The sequence below is a fragment of the Lepidochelys kempii genome, chromosome 2 (assembly GCF_965140285.1).
Source record: "Lepidochelys kempii isolate rLepKem1 chromosome 2, rLepKem1.hap1, whole genome shotgun sequence".
NCBI lineage: Eukaryota > Metazoa > Chordata > Testudines > Cheloniidae > Lepidochelys > Lepidochelys kempii.
Window position 1 is genome coordinate 144500385 of NC_136381.1, and position 19232 is coordinate 144519616.

The 19232-nt window shown below is 42.9% G+C and overlaps 2 protein-coding genes across 13 annotated transcripts in view; one reads left to right on the forward strand and one right to left on the reverse strand.

Annotated features, from left to right (window-relative positions):
• Positions 1-19232, reverse strand: part of MTRR (5-methyltetrahydrofolate-homocysteine methyltransferase reductase) — a 172235-nt gene that overhangs the window by 48717 nt on the left and 104286 nt on the right. Inside the window, exon 13 of one of the 12 annotated variants that reach the window (XR_013635360.1) lies at positions 726-7488. The exons of 10 other annotated variants lie outside the window; for them this stretch is intronic. Coding sequence is in view for 1 of the 2 variants with exons in the window: in XM_073332383.2 (XP_073188484.2) it covers positions 18857-19118 (262 nt within the window). In the remaining variant the exon portion in view is untranslated. Of the gene's footprint in view, positions 1-725; positions 7489-17536; positions 19119-19232 lie in introns of those variants that run through there. One more of the 12 variants, XM_073332383.2, reaches the window with a different exon arrangement.
• Positions 14979-17732, forward strand: LOC140907134 (uncharacterized). The gene is made up of 2 exons (XM_073332395.2): positions 14979-16460; positions 17043-17732. Exons 1-2 carry the CDS (start codon positions 15989-15991, stop codon positions 17306-17308), a joined length of 738 nt encoding a protein of 245 aa, XP_073188496.1. The 5' UTR covers positions 14979-15988; the 3' UTR covers positions 17309-17732.

Genomic DNA, 19232 nt, shown 5'->3' on the forward strand with positions numbered 1-19232 from the left:
GCAATGAGGGGGTCCTGGGATCAGTCAGAGGAAGGGAGACGTCACTGCAGACAAAGCCTTCAAAACGTTTGAATATTTTGGATCAGCTTTTCTAAACATCTGAATTTTCAGGTGTTTAAGAGAACCAAACATTTTAGCTTCACATCTGTTTACCAACAATACTGTAATGTTTTGGGTGAAGTCACATTAAAATTAAAGCTTTGGAATATCAAACTTTTACCCCAAATCAACAGTATGCCAGTACATTCTTATGGGTTGGTTTAATTAAAATGGGATACACATTTTACTATACACAACTAACAAATCACAAAAAGTACATGTGTATGCAATGCACTATTATTCATCAAACATTTTAAGCTTTCCTTGTTAAGACTTTTCAGTGTGATAAAAAGGCTATCAAATCATTTGGGACTAATCTCAATTATATAAGCAGTTACCCGCATCCCATAAGAAATACTAATGAGAGAAGTTCTTGGTCCAACACAAACCTACATAAATCACAATTTCACTGACTTTCAGAAGCAGCTGCCAATGCAATCCATGGGCATCTCCATCTGACTAACATAGACTATGTTAGAAAAAGAAAACCCAGAATGAAAGCTAGCTTTTTTTTCCTAACACAAAACTCTTCAGAAGAAAGGAACTAAACTTTCAACTCACAAACTACTGTGTTTAGAAGATCAGTCAATCGTTTTAAAATTAAAAAAAACCCCGTGGTTACTAACCTTTTGTAACTGTTGTTTTTTGAGATGTGCTGCGCATGTCCATTCCACGTTAGGTGAATCACAAGCAGTGCCTCAGGAGGTGAGCTTGGAGTTCACGGACATGCTGACTGCAACACGGCTCTTCTGAACCTAGCATCGTCTTGAACCTGTTGAGTGATGGCATAGTGGGATGCAAAGGGATGCATCAACAGCCAAGTTGCGACCCTGTAGATTGGAACCTGTGCGAGGAATGCTGCTGAAGAGGTCTGAGCACTCACGGAGCGTGCAGTTATGATGGCAGGAAGTGGGACCTTCGCTTGTTCATAACATGCCCAATTGCAGGAGATTACCCAGGATGAGATCCTCTGGGCTGACACTGGAAGTCCTTTCACCCTTTCTGCTAACTGCTACAAAGATTTGTGTGGATTTGCAAAAGGATTTAGTCCTCTCAATATAGAAGATGAGGGCATGCTTAACATCTAAGTGAATCTGGTGTTCTTCTGAGTTCTTGGGAGGCTTCGAGAAGAAGACTGACAAGAAAATGACCTGGTTGCTATCGAACTGCAAAACCACCTCTGGCAGGAAGGCTGGGTGCAGGCGTACTTGGACTTTGTCCTTGAAGAACACCGCGAAAGAAACAACAAAAAAGACAAGAATGTGCAAAGCACCATTTCTATTTGTTTAGATCCAGTAAAAAAAATAGACACAACTGCACATTATTTTTATTATTGAGTCTGCAAAAAGAAACTCTACATAAATAAATTACGATATTTGGACATGTATATTTTGTGTGTTTTTCCTAAAGTTAATTATTTTAGGAAAAAAACTGTCAGAGCGGCCACCAACAAAAGCTGGTGGCTGCACTCTGAGGCTACCAAAAAAATTGTTGTGAGAACCCCTGCCGTAGTGGATGGCTTCCTACTACCTAGCAAGACCTGGTGAATTTGTTCGAAACAGGCCTGCTCCTCCAGGTTCAGCCATGTAGCATCCATGCAGTTAGGGAAAGGGAGTCGAGGTTTGGGTGGAGTAACTGGCTGTGGTCTTGTGAGATCAGGTCTGGATGGAGCGGAGGCAGGGTTGCTACTGATGGATCTAGTAGTGTGCCAAACCACTGTTGGTGTGGCCACACCGGGGCTGTAAGAATAACACTCGCCTTCTCCCATTTGATTTTCAGGAGGACCTTGTGAACCAGAGGGACGGGGGGAAATGCGTAGAACAGGAGTTCTGTCCATGGAAGCAGGAAGACTTCACAGAGGGAGCCTGGGCTGTGCCCCCACAGTGAGCAAAACTAATTGCATTTCCTGTTATGCTTGGTCATGAACAGATCTATCTGGGGAGAGCCCCACCTTTGGAAGATGAACCTGGTGACCTCTGGGTGAAGGGACCACTTGTGGTGAGAGGAAGAGAATCTCCTGAGGTCATTCACAAGTGTATTCCAGGCTCCCAGAAGATGTGAAGGCTTGAGGTGGATGGAGTGCTTCATGCAGAAGTTTCATAGATGGATGGCCACCTGACACAGGGTGGAGGATTGAGCTCCTCCCTGCTTGTTGATACAGAACATGGCCACAATGTTGTCCGTCAAAGCTTGCACCACCTACCTGAGATCTGAGCAAGGAAGACTTGGCAGCTTAAGCAAACCGCCCTGAGTTCCCTGACGTTTATGTGCAGGGAAAGTTCTTCCTGGGACCACAGGCCCTGAGTCCTCAGGCTGTCCAGGTGGGCTCCCCAACCTAGGACTGATGCGTCCGACTCTAGGGACCCTGACAGCTGTGGGGGCCACAAAGGGGACTCCCATCATTACTGAACTTGGGTGAGGCACGGACCAGGGATGGAACAGTGACCACCAAGTCCAAATGGTGTCTGTTCGGGAAGTAAACTGAAGCTAGCCACATCTGCAGGGGCCTGAGGCCAAACCTGCATGCTGGACCACGTAAGTGCATGCGGCCATGTGCCCCAGTAGCTTAAGGCAAACTCGACTATTGTAAATGGGTGGACCATGACCTTGGATATCAGGTCCAACAGTCTGGAAACAGGCCTCCAAGAGGAAGGCTCTGGCTTGGATCAAGTTGAGCACTGCCCTGATAAATTCTGTTCTCTAAACTGGAATAAGAGTCCACCTTTGCTGGTTTATCAACAGGCCCAGCGCTCAGAAGGTGGCTTGGACCATGCTGATGTTGTTCTTTACTTGAGCCTTTGAATGACCCTTGATCAGCCAGTTGTCGAGGTACGGGCAGACCTGAATTCCTCACAGTCTGAGGAAGGCAGCTACCACTACCATGCACTTCATGAAGACCCAGGGGGCTGCAGATCAGCTGAAGGGAAGGGCTGTGAATTGGTAGTACGTTTGGTTTACAATAAACATGAGAACTCTCCTGTGGCCATGAAAGATAAAAATGTGAAAGTAAGTGTTCTTAAACTCGAGAGTGGTGTACCAATCCCCTGGAAACAGGAAGGGAATAATGGAGGCCATGTGAAACCTCAGTTTCTTGAGATATTTGTTGAGATGACATAGGTCCAGAATGAGTTGAAGGCCTTCCCTTGGATTTTGGGATTAGGAAATCTTGTGAATAAAACCCCTTCCCTCATGTCTTGAGGAACCTCCTCCACGGCCCCCATCTGTAGAATGGTCTGCACATCCTAGATGAGGACCTGCTCATGAGAAGGGTCCCTGAAGAGGGACAGCACTGGGGTGTAGGAAGGAGGGGTGGATGAAAACTGGAGGGCATAGCCAACCATCCCTGTATTTAGCACCCAGCAGTCCGATGTTATGCAGGACCACACCAGGCAGAAGCAGGATAGTCAGTCCAAAAATCAGGGGGAGGCAGGATCTGAGACGAGAACTGGTATGGCACCCTTGGGCGCATCTTCAAAAGGCCTGCGTGGGCCCACTGGAGTACCCATGCAACCCGGCTGGGAAGTTGAGGTGGAAGGAAGCGGCTGACGTTGCTGGTAATCTCTCCCTTTGTTTAAAAGGGTTCTGTCTCAGAGGTGAAGCCGAGAAGTGTGGTGGCTGTTGGGGCCTGAAATGCTTCCTTGAAGTAGATGAAGCATAGAGGCCCAGGGACTCAAGGGCAGGGGGCCCTTGAGTCCTTCAGGCCATATAGTCTCATGTCCATCTATCTCAAAAATAATGAGGAGCCTTCAAAAGGGAGATCCTGGATTGATTGCTGGACCTCGTGAGGGAGATCTGAGGATTGAAGCCAAGAGTATAGCCTTATGGTGACAGTGGAGGCCACTGTCCTACCTGCTGGGTCAGCTGCAACCAGTGCTACCTGGAGTGAGGTCCTGGCAACATTCTGACTGTCCTTTAAGACAGCAGAGAATTCCTGCCTTGAGTCATGAGGCAGAGAGTCTCTGAACTTGGACAAGGAGTCCCACAGATTATAGTCATATCTCCTCAGTAGGGATTGCTGGTTTGAGATATGCAGCTATAAACTACCTGTTGAATAAACTTTCCTTCCAAACAGGTCCAGCTTTCTTGCATTGTTTTGTTTGGGGGTAGCACTTGTCTGGCCCTCTTGTTGGCCACTGACACGAGGGACCCTAGAGGAGGGTGGGAGTATGGGTACTCGTACCTGTTGGCTGGCACATAAAATTTCTTTTTAGCACTCTTTGAGGTGTGGGGCAGAGAAGGAGGAGTTTGCCACAGGGCCTTGACTGGCCTCATTAATGGGCAAGTTAGGAGTTGCTTCAGCCATGTCGATAAGGCTGTGGGATGATTCCTTAAACTCCTCAATCTCTACCCCCAGATTAGCTGCTATCAGCTTCAGAAGGTCCTAATAGACCATGATGTCATCCTGCGGAAGTGAGCTACTCGGCTCAGAGATTGACTTGTCTGGGGAGGAGGCGGCAAGAGCGGCTTGTACCGGAGGAGGGGCTTTTTCCTTTTCCTCAGCCCCAAGAATGTCGAAGGAAGCCACATCCTGAACATCGGTACCGGGGTCGGTACAGGAGTTGGGTCCAGTACTGAGCAGGAAGGAGCAGTAGCCAGCCGCTTGGAAGCCACCAAGTAAGATCAATGGGAGGGGTGACCCAATACTGGGGAAACCTCCAAGGGTTCCAGAAAGGCCACTGCACAGACCACTGTTCACTTGGCCAGGCACTGGGGGGCTGACCAGTACTGACCGATGTCCGGAGATGCACAGAATGGGTACCGGTATTGGCCCTTTTGCTGGACATAGCGTTCCACCTCAGATTCAGAGTCCCCACAAGGCAACCACGGTGGAGTGGTACCCCCCTCTCTCTCTCCATTCGGTGCCAAGGATCTGGAGACCAGTGGCACAATGGAGATGGTCACGAAGAGGGTATCAGGCATGGCTTGTGCCCCATGCTCCCTCCTGCTCACAGTCAGTGGAGATGGCAGCTGTCCCATCAGAGTTGGTGGAACCGGGAGTGCCAATAAGTCCCTGTGCTGCAAAGGCCTCAGAGATTGACAGTACTGTCAATCTGTTGGTGCCATGGTGGCTTCTGGCTGTCAGGAGAGGGTCCCGCACTGGACTTGAAACTCTGGGCAGAGTTGACGGTGGTGCTATGGGACCATGGATGGAGAAGTGGCCTGGAGCAGGTTGCACTCCATTGCCTTTGCCATGTTTGTCCTTCTTCTCCACTGGTGAACGCCCTTTGTCGGTGCATTGCTTTTTGTGCTTCTTCCTCAGCACCGGAGATGGGGAATGGTACAGAGCAGCGTGCAGTGCCAGAGGAATGGTTCGTACCGAGGCTGACATGCTCAGTGCAGAATTGGAATGGCTTGATGGCTTACATTAGGATAGCCTTCAGTCTTACCTCTCTTTTCCATTTTTGTAAGGGGTCTAAAGTCCTGACAAATCTGGCACTGGTCTCTCATGGGAATTTTCCCCAAACATTCCAGACAACTGGAGCGTGGGTCGCTCACAGGCATAGGTTTGCCACAGGAGGCACAAGGTTTGAAGCCCAGAGACTGGGGTGTGCCCAGCCCCAGGGGCAAAAGCAGGGTGGAAGCAGGGTGGATTTGATTTAAATCAAATTGATTTAAATCATGATTTAAATCACGTCAGGAAGACTTGATTTAATCATGGATATCTACATAAAAGTGCATTCTTGGTGGCTGTTATAACCTTAATACATATTCTTCACAACTCAGAGATAGATTAGGTTTCATTTTTGGAAGGTACACATTATATATTTTTTAAATTATTTATTCTGAAAACTTTTCAGATTAGTTTTACAGCTATATCAGAAAATGAATGATTGTTTGGTTATTTCATTTACCACAGGTAACTGAAGCAGATATTTATGAAGTCATTGGGAGGTGAACTATCTCCAATTCAACAGGTTAATCATTAATATTTGGAGGATTTTCTTGCCACGCTGTATTAGGAGGAGAACATCACCAGACAGAGACATTTAAATTGTTTTATTTAAACTAAAACAACAACGGTATCTATTCTGGATTTTTTTTCTTTAAACAGCGAACAGATAATATTTTAACAAAACAAGCATATGAATTTTTGAATTTAAACATTTAAGTTTTTTAAAATCAGGTTTGCTTTTGTTTAAATTGCTTTTAACTAAAATAGTTAAATGAAATATTTAAAAAAACAAAACAAAAATTAAATCGACTATGTCAGCCAGGTCAACATGAGAAACTTAAAATATTGGCTTCTGCAGCTAACTCAGTCATCTTCACCTTCATTTTCTTGTTTGTTCATAATCTGGAAAAGAAAAACACGCTTTCCTGCTTTTTCAGGTCCCAAATGATTTCTCAATTTGGAATGAATTAGTCCAAAGGAAGAAAATATTCTTTCTAGACCACCAGAAGAAGCTACTGCTGTTAAAAGTGATATTATCACTTCAACAGTCTCTGAATCCAAGTGCTTAAGTGAATTCCACCAGTTCTGTGGTGTGACTTTTTTTAAATCATCAGCAAACATATATTTCTTGAATGGTTCACCCTTAGCTCTGAAGTTTATTATAGGTGGCATTATGGAGGGATGACTGCTGGATGTCCATGTCATAGCCAACTCCTCTTCTTCAGCAGTTAAGGTTTGACCCTGGTACAGAGTATTGAGAATATTTCCTAGAAAATGAGCTGGAGATAGCGCTTGTCCCATTCTTTTTTTTAATGCTTGTAATTTAACTCTGTCATTGCATATTTCTCTTTAAGATCTCACTCAGTTCCTTCCAAATTTCAACAGCGTCAGTGATAAAACAGCTATTTCCCTGCATTTTGTTCTTGGATACATTTGCAGCATTGTCTGTGACCAAGCTGCATACTAGATATTTGAAATTTTCCCCACAGTTTGTTATAGCTTTTACTGCTACTTCTTGTAAGTATTCTGCTATGTGTGCATTTCCTGATGTATCAATTGTTTCTGTAAGGAAGACATTCCCGTCTTCTGTTGTCACACAAGCACATACAACAGGATCATTGCAGACATTGCTCCACCCATCAAGACTCAGGTTAACAATTTTACCCTCTAGACCTTTTGCACACTGCTCAATTTCTCTTTCATACACTTTATCCAGCCTATGACATCTGCTGTGTTGGGTGGACTGTATCCTGGTCTTAATGACTGAACCATGTTAATAAAGTGTGGGTTCTCAATCATACAGAAAGGAGAGTTTGTTGCATAAACAAACCGGGCAATTTTTTCCATCAATTACTACTTTTTGTATTTTTTTTTTTAATCACAAACTTATCTATGGTTGTTTCTGGATGATGGCGATATAACTCAAACTATAGAAAATGATGGTGATCTTGAAGGTGGATAGTCTTCAGAATCCTGTATGTTGAGGATGGATTCTCCTAAACAAAATAAGTCAATGCAGTTATTTAATTATTATTACCATACTGCTCATTTAGTATTACTCATTGCATTCACTGACACTCAGTACTACTTTAAAGGTGAAATTGTAAAAGGAAGATTTGCCTATTTCAGCTATTTTTTTTATCACAACCACATCTAAAATGATAGTAACATAGAGTAACAACTATATTTTTTGCTCAAACATAAGAAATCAATAATAGTCCAGAAGGAAGAGAGGCAGTCCTTAAGAAAGAGGTATGAAATAAAAAAAGTTTACCAACCTGAAGATCCTGCATGTTTAGACGTGTTCCTTTCATCATCTTCAACGAAGTTTCCTCCTGAGAAGGAACACTTCTCATGATGTTGTTTCATTTGGACAACCAGGCCTTGCATTTCTTTGTTGCACTGTTTGCATTTTGCACGCATGCCTGTCTTACCCACAGGTAGAGGAACTTCATTAAAATATTCCCAAACTGGGTCTCTTTTACAGCCTGCTGCCATTATAGGTTTTCCATTCTAGTGAGAGAATGGTATGATAGATCTCAAATGAATTAAGGTTACAGTCAGAAAGGCCTCAAGACTTCTGGAATATGTTGCTCAAACAGTTTCACTTTTGTTTCTACTGCCTGTCCCTCCCTTCTCACATTTATCTCCAGACTTCTTCTCCTTATCCAGATCTCTTCCGCCCCCAACAATCTTCTATTCATTGAACTTTCTGAAACTTTTCACTTTTAGAGAGAGGTAAGGGATTGACTCTGTGCACACACATTTGCAGAGGGACAATAGGGTTGAGGTCTGTTAATTCTCACCTCTATATTATTTAGTTATTCATTTAAAAACATTTTTGCTGTTAACGAGCATGTTATCTCTAGAGACACAAATCCACAGTTTCAGAACTGCAAAACTAAGCATCCCTGATGGTATCTTTTAGACTGAGTCCCATTGGGTAGATAGAAAGATTAACCTAAATAATCTATACAGAAGCCCTTGGAACCCCATAAGATTGGATCCCTAATCCATGAACTATTGGAACTCATTTACAAAACTTTTCTTAAATATTACATGAATATATTGTCTCATACTACAGAATTAGAATTTATAATCCCTATTCCATGATGAGATATCTTTGAGCTATAATGTATCTTAATTAAATCTATCTTTAGATAGGTTTTTTCCTCAAAAAGCATTTTATCAAAAAAATCTGATTTAAATAAAAAAAAACAGATTAAAAAAACCCAAAAACATTGATTTTTATCCACCATGGGCAAGAGAGCCCCTCAACAATAGGAGAGAGGGTGTTCTAACTATTTACACTAATACTACTTATACTATATATTTACTAACTATACTTAAAACTAACAAACAAACTATAAAACAGAGTACAAAACCACCGAGAAGAAGCCTTGCTGAAGCAAGAGGAGTTGTTCCAGCAACCGTCATGGGCACTAAGAAGGAACAGAGGGTGTGTGGCCCCTAGCATCACCCCTTAATCTGGTGCATGGCACCAGAGGGCGCTAGAGACTGCCTGATAGATATCACTGAGGGAAAATTTTCCAGCAATGCTGCAATGCAGCTCACACATGCCTAATGTGGAATGCACATTAGCAAGCCCTTGAAGAATTTATTAAGCAAAATTTGTGGACTGTCAAAAATAAGATTAAAAACAGAACTGATCAATCAGGTGCAAACAATGTTGGATGGAAATTTGTGAAATTCCATTTGTGAAATTCAAATAATATTTTTGAGCAAGATCTAAGATTTTTTACGTGGTTTCAAGATGTTCCTGTTTGGACACTGGGTGTTTATGCATTCCTCAAAACACTGCAGATTTACAGAACTGTGGTATATTTTAAAGTTAGGATCTTAGCAGATGATTAAGCACAAATTCAAAGCACTAATTTTTGTCTGTTTTTAGTATATACTTTAAGCAGTTTGGTTGGAAACACCGACTGGAACTTGAAAAAAGCATGGAGTACACACATTAGTCCCATGATCTTAGCACCAAACTCTCAAGTATAGTCTCAGATCTGACAATAATTGCCTCTGTGCCTTGGGTCAGTCACTTTCCCTCTTTTTCCTTCTGAGTTTTCCCTCATCTTTAAAAAAATGCAGATAGTTCTACCTACCTACTTACTGGAAGTATTGTGAGGATCATTTAGTGTGTGTACAGCACTTTGAAGACTAAAAGCAATATATAAGAACTTTTATTATTTATTATTATTAATAGGAATGTGTTCTTCACTATGTTTTACCATAGGTTCCAAAATGTTCAGGGCAATCAAAACATACACAGTCAACACCCAGAGAACCTTCCATACTCACTAAGGGCCTGATTCTGCTCACAATCACGAAAACTCCATGCCCCTCAGGTCTCCTCAGCAACAGAGGCTACTCTGTGTCCTGAGAGAGAATTCCCCTAGCCCCGCCTCCAAAGGGCAGTCATACATAACTTAGGCCGCTGCCTACCTCTTTCCCATTCCCAGAATCTGTCCAGTCCAATTGCAATAAAATGCATTCAAGCTTTGAAAAATGATGCTGGGGAGGCTTACAGCTTGCTTAATGCCATCTGAACATCCCAGTGTGGGGAAACAGATGGGAGGAAAGGGTTAGACTGCGTCCCACATGAAGGATTGATTTAAAGGGGATGTGGAGCCTGAAGACATCATCTTGGCTTTCTGTTCAGAAACGGAGCTAGCTAGAAGACACTGGGGGTGAGAGGGACCCTTTATCCCTGCCCTGAAGTGGGAATGAGGAGGGGAGGGGAAGAAGCAGAGAGAGCACCATCTCACTCTACAAAGTACATTGCAGCATTGTTGGTTGTTTTGGTTTCTTCCTGACCTATTGATAGAGCTGTGCAAGAAGGGTACTACACTTCATTTATATCTTCTTTGCAGCTTCATGCTGTGGAGTGCATCCATTTCCTTTTTCCTGCCTCAGTCTCTTACACACCAACCTAACCTCTCCCAATGCACAGTCACTTCAGATGACCTACGTGCCCCAAAAGATGATGCAAGCCATGGTTAGGATTGGGTGCTAAATATGAAAATTAACACTTAAACTTATATTATTTATCATGTGAAAAAGATGTATGATAAAACTGTCAGCGTCCTAACAGACATTTAAAATGCCTTTCTGCCAACTTTGAAGGCAACATTAACAATACAGAAAAATTTAAATAATTACAGTATTGTGGTACAATTCTGTTATGGTCAGCTCCTCACAGTATTTGGAAGGAAACCTGTCAGCATGCCACATTTTATAAAGAGTCACAGGAGAGCATAAGGGCACTTGCCAAAGAAAATCTACCAATTCAAATACAGCTTAAAAGGTGAGTGTGAGATTCCTTGGAAATACAGATTATGTGTCAAGTCATGTGTGGATGTAGCAGCTTTCACAGTTATGCATCCAGGACTACATCCTCAAATGACATATATTAGCGTTGCTCCATTGATTTAATGAAGCTCTGCCAATTTATACCAGTTGAGCACCAGAGTCTGAGTCCTCCAGAAAGTTCAGGGAACTCAGACAAAATACAGAAGGCCAAATTCTGCCTTTTATATGCTCATGCACCTTGAAAGAGTACACCTGCTGTCTATACAAGCCACATATAACACTTTGCTCTTACAGAACATTTTTAATCTAAGGATCTCCTGGTATTTTACAAACAATAATTAAATCTCACTATTTGTGGGAGCTACAGGTAACGTGAAGTACAGATTGGTTAAGAGACTTGTCCAAGGTCACACAATACATAACAGAACTAGGAATAGAGGCCAGGAGTTCTGGCTCTCAGTCTTTTGTTCTAACCACTGCACACATCCTTCCTCTTATAGAGAATTTATCACTATGTATCAAATGTTATTCCTACAAAGAAGGCACGTGCTATGTTTGAAAGGAAATAGTATTTAAATTCAGCTCAGACAGAATGGGAGCACATAAAGCAGTATGATGCCCTTTCACTTTCCCTCAATCACTGTGTACTTTGTGTCCTCTGAAATGTGTGTGTGTCAGACACATTGTAATAATCAGTTTCATTTTGGAAATTTTGTTGACATTTTTGTTAAAAGATTAAATCTGATAAATTTGCTACTCACTAACACTCCAATTCAATAAAGCACTTAAGCCCATGCAAGTGTGTTGCTGAGTAAGGGCCCCAATGCTCATCCACCTTTGCAATATGCTTTGAAATCTGCTAGTGAAAAGTGCTTTATAACAGCAAAAGTATTACTACCACCACCATGGGGAATAAATTTAATAAGATCTTTCCAAATGAATCAATCAATAAATGTAAATTAAGGTGGAACTGTTTGAGCATATTGTGTGTGTGCGCGCATCTTAGGTTCTGATAGCATTTTTTTCCCATTTTGCTGTGATTTTTTTGCTGCTAGGAATGCTCTTTCAAATGATTTTTCTCCTGATCAGAGATCATTCTAGATAAGCTTCTGCTGCAGCATCTAAAGAAAACTGAAGAGAAATTTAATGGAACCTATCTTGCTTCTCCTCCCTGGTTCAAGAGTGGATTGAAGGATAATTGAGATGACATGTTTAAGAGCTACTGACAATGACCACTAGCCCTGACTCATGCAACCACAGCTGTAAACTTATTTAAATCTTTAGATTGAATATATGGACGTTGCAACGTTTAAACCAGCTTTACATTCACAAAACATTTCAGCAGGTCGTTATACCCTCTGGGGCTATGGACTAGCATTAAAAACTTAAAATGCCTTGGCTTGTAACTACATAAAAATTTGATTAAACTGAAATATTCCTGGCTGTCCCAAACAGCCCCTTAACAACAACAGGCTATTGGCATCATTATAATATGTAGAAAATTAGTCACAGCAGCAAATATATTGGCTTGTTAAACAGTACACATTATGATTTTCTTTAGTAGTAAAAACGAGAGTAAACTTAGACAACAAATCCTCTTAAACACCTCTACATCAGCAAATGCAGTTTCTGCCTGTCCCAATTAATATTTTGCTAAGAATTTATTACCCAACAGAAAATCATTTGACATTGCAACAATTCAATTTCATGCTTCACATACAAATACTTACCCTCGCTTTTTTTCCCCATTACTAACACATCACTTACTCTTCCAAATCTCACAGTGTAAATTAAAATCAAAAGCTCTGCATTCATGCCTTAAACCTATAAAGTTAAGTCAGAAGCAGGCTGGAAAACTGATCTGCAGATGTTTGAGTCCAAAACTCTAGTCTTTTCCACCACCACACACAAAAGGTCTACAAATCTACTACTTTCCTACAATATTGGAAGAATTGTCTTTATACACGTTTGAAACTCTTCAGAAATGAATGGGAATTAGCCCACATCAGTGCAAAAGAAAAGGGTTTGGCTATTGTCCAAAAACAACATGTCCAAGAATATTTTATTGCAGTATTTATAGTATATGAAACAAACCTGCTCCAAAAATAATCAAGCTTTGAGTTGATGGCAATGCACATAAATACCACATGTAAAATAACACTGATCTCCCATGGAAATGTTTACCGTTAAATATTTACCTGTGTCCTCTATTTCTGAAGGTAATAAACTTTGTTCAGCAGTCTCCTCTGTGTAATCATACATATCTAAGTAGTGGAGTGTTAACTGTAGATAGGATTATTTATTCTTTATAATGGCTCATATAGTAACTATTCCCACACAATATAACCAGGTGAACAATAAACCACCGCAGAAACAGATGCTCTCTTGCTTCTGTTTTAGTTTAGATAAAGTCTTTGAATGGTGTTTAAATTAAAACAAACAAAACAAAAAACAAAGTTGATATGACATGTGAAGAAGGGAAAGAAATGAGTTACAAATATGTTATTGAAAGCACTTCTAAAATGGACTCCAGGAAATATTTCCTGGCTCCTTTTCTTACAGAAGGAGAAAAATATATTGGTGACTAATTGATTATAGAATACATATTAATTAGAAAATGGATTGGTTTGAGATAAAGTATTGTGGTGCTCAAGTAAAGGAGCCTGAGTAGTTGAAATGCCAACAAACTAGAATGAGCAAATCTGGAATTATTGGTAACAAAAGGAATGCTGAAAAGACAAAGCACAAACAGAAAGTAAAAGCCATTTTGGTGTGGGATTTCTTTTGTTAATTATGGTCCTCCTCCTGCAAACACTACTGTTTGAAGGACCAGGGCATCTGTGCATAGCGTATATAATATTTAAAATTTCATTTTACCTTTTGAGCTTCAGAGAACATGCTATTTGATTTCAGTAAGTGAAAAGCTTAAAAAAACCCTGAAGCCAAAATTTAATTACACCATTTTAAAAAAGACAATCAGTACATTTCCACGCACCTCCAGGGCATTCACAGAACCAACTAACTTCAGCCACTCAGCAACACGCGATAAAAATCTACCTTTGCTCCCCTTATAAATGGAAGTTGTAAGAAGAACAGAAGGGGAAAGGTCTCCTCTGTACTTGACTGTGTGTTATGGGTACAGGTGTAAGTGTACCACTGGTAGATAACCAGAAAGATATGTTGGTGTCCCCTGTTCTAAAGTCATTTAATCACTAACTACTGTATATTTTACAGTAAGGAAGGTTTGCTTTGCCAAAAAAACTGTATATTATACCAATACACAAGTTTATACTGAGTTCCTTATTTTTTGATGGGAGGAGGAAGGAAGGAGAGAAGATAGCCAGCGTAATAAAACAAATTCCCATCTGAACTTATGGAACTATTGCACTTTTAGTGTTTTTAAAAAAGTATGCGGTCTTTGTCTCCTTATAATAAAAAAAACTCCAAAAATATGGTCTATAAAATCCATCAGTACACAGAAGCTGCTATTTTCCTCATAAACATGGAGGCTAGTGAAATTACTACTTCTTGACTACCACCACCACACAACTTTTTTTCAGATATTAAATCCTATCTTTTGTTAATGTCACAATGTGAAGAAAATGATTTATTACTGATATTTATTTTTGCTGTTTCTGGTATAACCGAATATCAGCTAAGTATAATTTTTACTGCATATTAAGGTGGATAAAATGCCTCTTTTGTTTCTATTAATATGGTAGAGTGTATGAGTATGATTATAAACTAATATCAGAATAATAAAACAAACAAACAGATTATACATCAGGTTATTTTACTAGTCAGATAAATTAGACATCATGTACATTATCTCCTTAATAGTATGAACTTCTGTAGTTTGTGCATTTGATGCACTTTTCAACTGTCAGGATTGTAATTGTTCTGTACTTTGCTAAACACATTTTTTTTCAATAGTACATTTAATAAAAGGTGCTGGACTGACTGCTTTGGAGAGTGAATCTGATACTGGAGAAATTCTCCAGTCCATCTTGCATTCCTGACCTCCATTTTGAATAAGCAAGAGTCACTATTGGAAGCTGCAGGTCACATGATATTTCTGAGCATGTGCAATACAAATGTAGGTGGAAAGGTCAAAAGTAAGGGAAAGGTCAGATGAGGTAATCATAACTCTGGGGTAAACAATGGCAGTAAGCATGGGTGGAATGTTGGCATGTGTTCAAGAATGTGAGGTAATGTTTGGTACTGAGCATGTGCAGGAAAGATCTGATGATGTCATGCATCTAGAAAGTTCTGACAGGACACTATAAAAGGCAGTGTGTCAGCGGGCAGCCAGGCAGTTAGGAGTGGAGCAGCCGAAGGAGTAGGAACTGAAGAGAGCAAAGCAGAGAACAGCAGCAGACCTGAAGAAGCAGCAGTGGCAGCAGCAGCAGAAGTCAGCAGAGTAAGCTTGCCAGTTATAAATATAGTACAGTATAGAAAAGCATAGTATAATGTTAGTGTGCATGTGTGGGTTAATAAAGATATATGTATGAGTGTTGATAGTGAAAGAAATGTATAAGATTTAAAGAGTATAGAAATTGCTGTCAGCAGCCTGTGACAGATTGGCCATCTGTGACAGGGTGCAACCACTAAGAACCATTTCAACTGTATGTTATTGCGGCTGGGGTGCTCTTTAACTTGTTGTGTTTTTAGATTACTACTGTATTACCCCAGTCTACACTAGGAGTTGTGGTCGAATTTAGCGGCATTAAATCGATTTAACCCTGCACCCTGTCCACACGATGAAGCCCTTTTTTCCGACTTAAAGGGCTCTTAAAATCATTTTCCTTACTCCACCCCCAACAAGGGGATTAGCGCTGAAATCAGCCTTGCCGGGTTGAATTTGGGGTACTGTGGATGCAATCAGACAGTATTGGCCTCCGGGAGCTATCCCAGAATGCTCCATTGTGACCGCTCTGGACAGCACTCTCAACTCAGATGCACTGGCCAGGTAGACAGGAAAAGGCCCGCAAACTTTTGAATTTCAATTTCCTGTTTGGCCAGCGTGGCAAGCTGCAGGTGAGCGCAGAGCTCATCAGCAGCGGTGACCATGCAGAGCTCATCAGCAGAGGTGACTATGATGGAGTCCCAGAATCGCAAAAGAGCTCCTGCATGAACTGAACGGAAGGTACGGGATCTGATCGCTGTATGGGGAGAGGAATCGATGCTATCAGAACTACGTTCCAGTTTTCGAAATGCCAAAACATTTGTCAAAATCTCCCAGAGCATGAAGGACAGAGACCACAACAGGGACCTGAGAGGCAAGCCTACCAGAAAACCAGAGAGGCAAACAGCCGCTCCAGGTCAGAGCCCCAAACATGCCGCTTCTATGATGAGCTGCATTCCATTTTAGGGGGTTCAGCCACCACTACCCCAGCCGTGTTGTTTGACTCCTTCAATGGAGATGGAGGCAATACGGAAGCAGGCTTTGGGGATGAGGAAGATGATGAGGAGGAGAAGGAGGAGGAGGAGGAGGTCGTAGATAACTCACAGCAAGCAAGCGGAGAAACCAGTTTTCCCGACAGCCAGGAACTCTTTCTCACCCTGGAGCTGGAGCCAGTACCCCCCGAACCCACCCAAGGCTGCCTCCCGGACCCGCCAGGCAGAGAAGGGACCTCTGGTGAGTGTACCTTTTAAAATAGTATTCATGGTTTAAAAGCAAGCATGTTTAATGATTAAATTTGCTCTGGCATTCGTGGCTCTCCTGGATGTACTCCCAAAGCCTTTGCAAAAGGTTTCTGGGGAGGGCAGCCTTATTCCATCCACCATGGTAGGACACTTTACCACTCCAGGCCAGTAGCACATACTCGGGAATCATTGCAGAACGAAGCACTGCAATATATGTTTGCTGGCGTTCAAACAACATCCGTTCTTTATCTCTCTGTGTTATCCTCAGGAGAGTGATATCATTCATGGTCACCTGGTTGAGATAGGGTGCTTTTCTTAAGGGGACATTCAGAGGTGCCCCCTCCTGCTGGGCTGTTTGCCTGTGGCTGAACAGAAATGTTCCCCGCTGTTAGCGACGGGGAGGGAAGAGGGGTTAGCCACACGGTGAGGGGGAGGCAAAATGTGACCTTGTAACGAAAGCACGTGTGCTATGTATGTAATGTTAACAGCAAGGTTTACCCTGAAAGAGTGTACCCAATGTTCTATAAAATGTGTCTCTTTAAATACTACTGTCCCTTTTTTTTTCCTCCACCAGCTGCATGTGTTTCAAGGATCACAGGATCTTCTCCTTCCCAGAGGCTAGTGAAGATTAGAAGGCGAAAAAACGCACTCGCGATGAAATGGTCTCTGAGCTCATGCCTGCCTCCCACACTGACAGAGCACAGACGAACGTGTGGAGGCAAACAATGTCAGAGTGCAGGAAAGCACAAAATGACCGGGAGGAGAGGTGGCGGGCTGAAGAGAGGGCTGAAGCTGAAAGGTGGCGGCAGCGTGATGAGAGGAGGCAGGATTCAGTGCTGAGGCTGCTGGAGGATCAAACTAATATGCTCCAGCATATGGCTGAGCTGCAGGAAAGGCAGCTGGAGCACAGACCGCTGCTACAGCCCCTGTGTAACCAACCGCCCTCCTCCCCAAGTTCCATAGCCTCCTCACCCAGACGCCCAAGAACGCGCTGGGGGGGGGCCTCCGGCCACCCAGCCACTCCACCCCAGAGGATTGCCCAAGCAACAGAAGGCTGGCATTCAATAAGTTTTAAACTTTTAAAGTGCTGTGTGGCTTTGTCCTTCCCTCCTCCACCACCCCTCCTGGTGCTTCTCTCCTTCACCACCCCTCCCGGGCTACCTTGGCAGTTATCCCCCTATTTGTGTGATGAATGAATAAAGAATGCATGAATGTGAAGCAACAATGACTTTATTGCCTCTGCAAGTGGTGATCGAAGGGAGGAGGGGAGGGTAGTTAGCTTACAGGGAAGTAGAGTGAACCAAGGGGCGGGGGGTTTCATCAAGGAGAAACAAACAGAACTTTCACACCGGAGCCTGGCCAGTCATGAAACTGGTCTTCAAAGCTTCTCTGATGCGCACCGCACCCTCCCGTGCTCTTCTAACTGCCCTGGTGTCTGGCTGCGCGTAACCAGTGGCCAGGCGATTTGCCTCAACCTCCCACTCCGCCATAAACATCTCCCCCTTACTCTCACAGAGATTGTGGAGTGCACAGCAAGCAGTAATAACAGTGGGAATATTGGTTTTGCTGAGGTCTAAGCAAGTCAGTAAACTGCGCCAGCGCACTTTTAAAGGTCCAAATGTACATTCTACCACCATTCTGCACTTGCTCAGCCTGTAGTTGAACAGCTCCTGACTACTGTCCAAGCTGCCTTGTATGGCTTCATGAGCCATGGCATTAAGGGGTAGGCTGGGTCCCCAAGGATAACTATAGGCATTTCAACATCCCCAGTGGTTATTTTCTGGTCTGGGAAGAAAGTCCCTTCCTGCAGCTTTTGAAACAGACCAGAGTTCCTGAAGATGTGAGTGTCATGTACCTTTCCCGGCCATCCCACGTTGATGTTGGTGAAACGTCCCTTGTGATCCACCAGTGCTTTTGCAGCACTATTGAAAAGTACCCCGTGTGGTTTATGTACTCGCCGTCTTGGTGCTCCGGTGCCAATATAGGGATATGGGTTCCGTCTATGGCCCCACCACAGTTAGGGAATCCCATTGCAGCAAAGCCATCCACTATGACCTGCACATTTCCCAGGGTCACTACCTTGATATCAGCAGATCTTTGATTGCGTTGGCTACTTGCATCACAGCAGCCCCCACAGTCTATTTGCCCACTCCAAATTGATTCCCGACTGACTGGTAGCTGTCTGGCGTTGCAAGCTTCCACAGGGCTACTGCCACTCGCTTCTCAACTGTGAGGACTGCTCTCATCTTGGTATTCATGCGCTTCAAGGCAGGGGAAATCAAGTCAAAGTTCCATGAAAGTGCCCTTACGCATGCGAAAGTTTCGCAGCCACTGGGAATCGTCCCAGACCTGCAATACTATGTGGTCCCACCAGTCTGTGCTTGTTTCTCAGGCCCAGAATCGGCATTCCACTGCATGAACCTGCCCCATTAGCACCATGATGCCCACATTGCCAAGGCCCGTGCTTTGAGAGAAGTCTGTGTCCATGTCCTCATCACTCTCGTCACCGCACTGACGTCGCCTACTCATCCGGTTTCTCTTTGCCAGGTTCTGGCACTGCATATACTGCTGGATAATGCGGGTGGTGTTTAATGTGCTCCTAATTGCCAAAGTAATCTGAGCGGGCTCCATGCTTGCTGTGGTATGGCGTCTGCACAGAAAAAAGGCGCGGAACGATTGTCTGCTGTTGCTCTGATGGAGGGAGGGGCGACTGACGACATGGCTTACAGGGTTGGCTTACAGGGAATTAAAATCAACAAAGGGG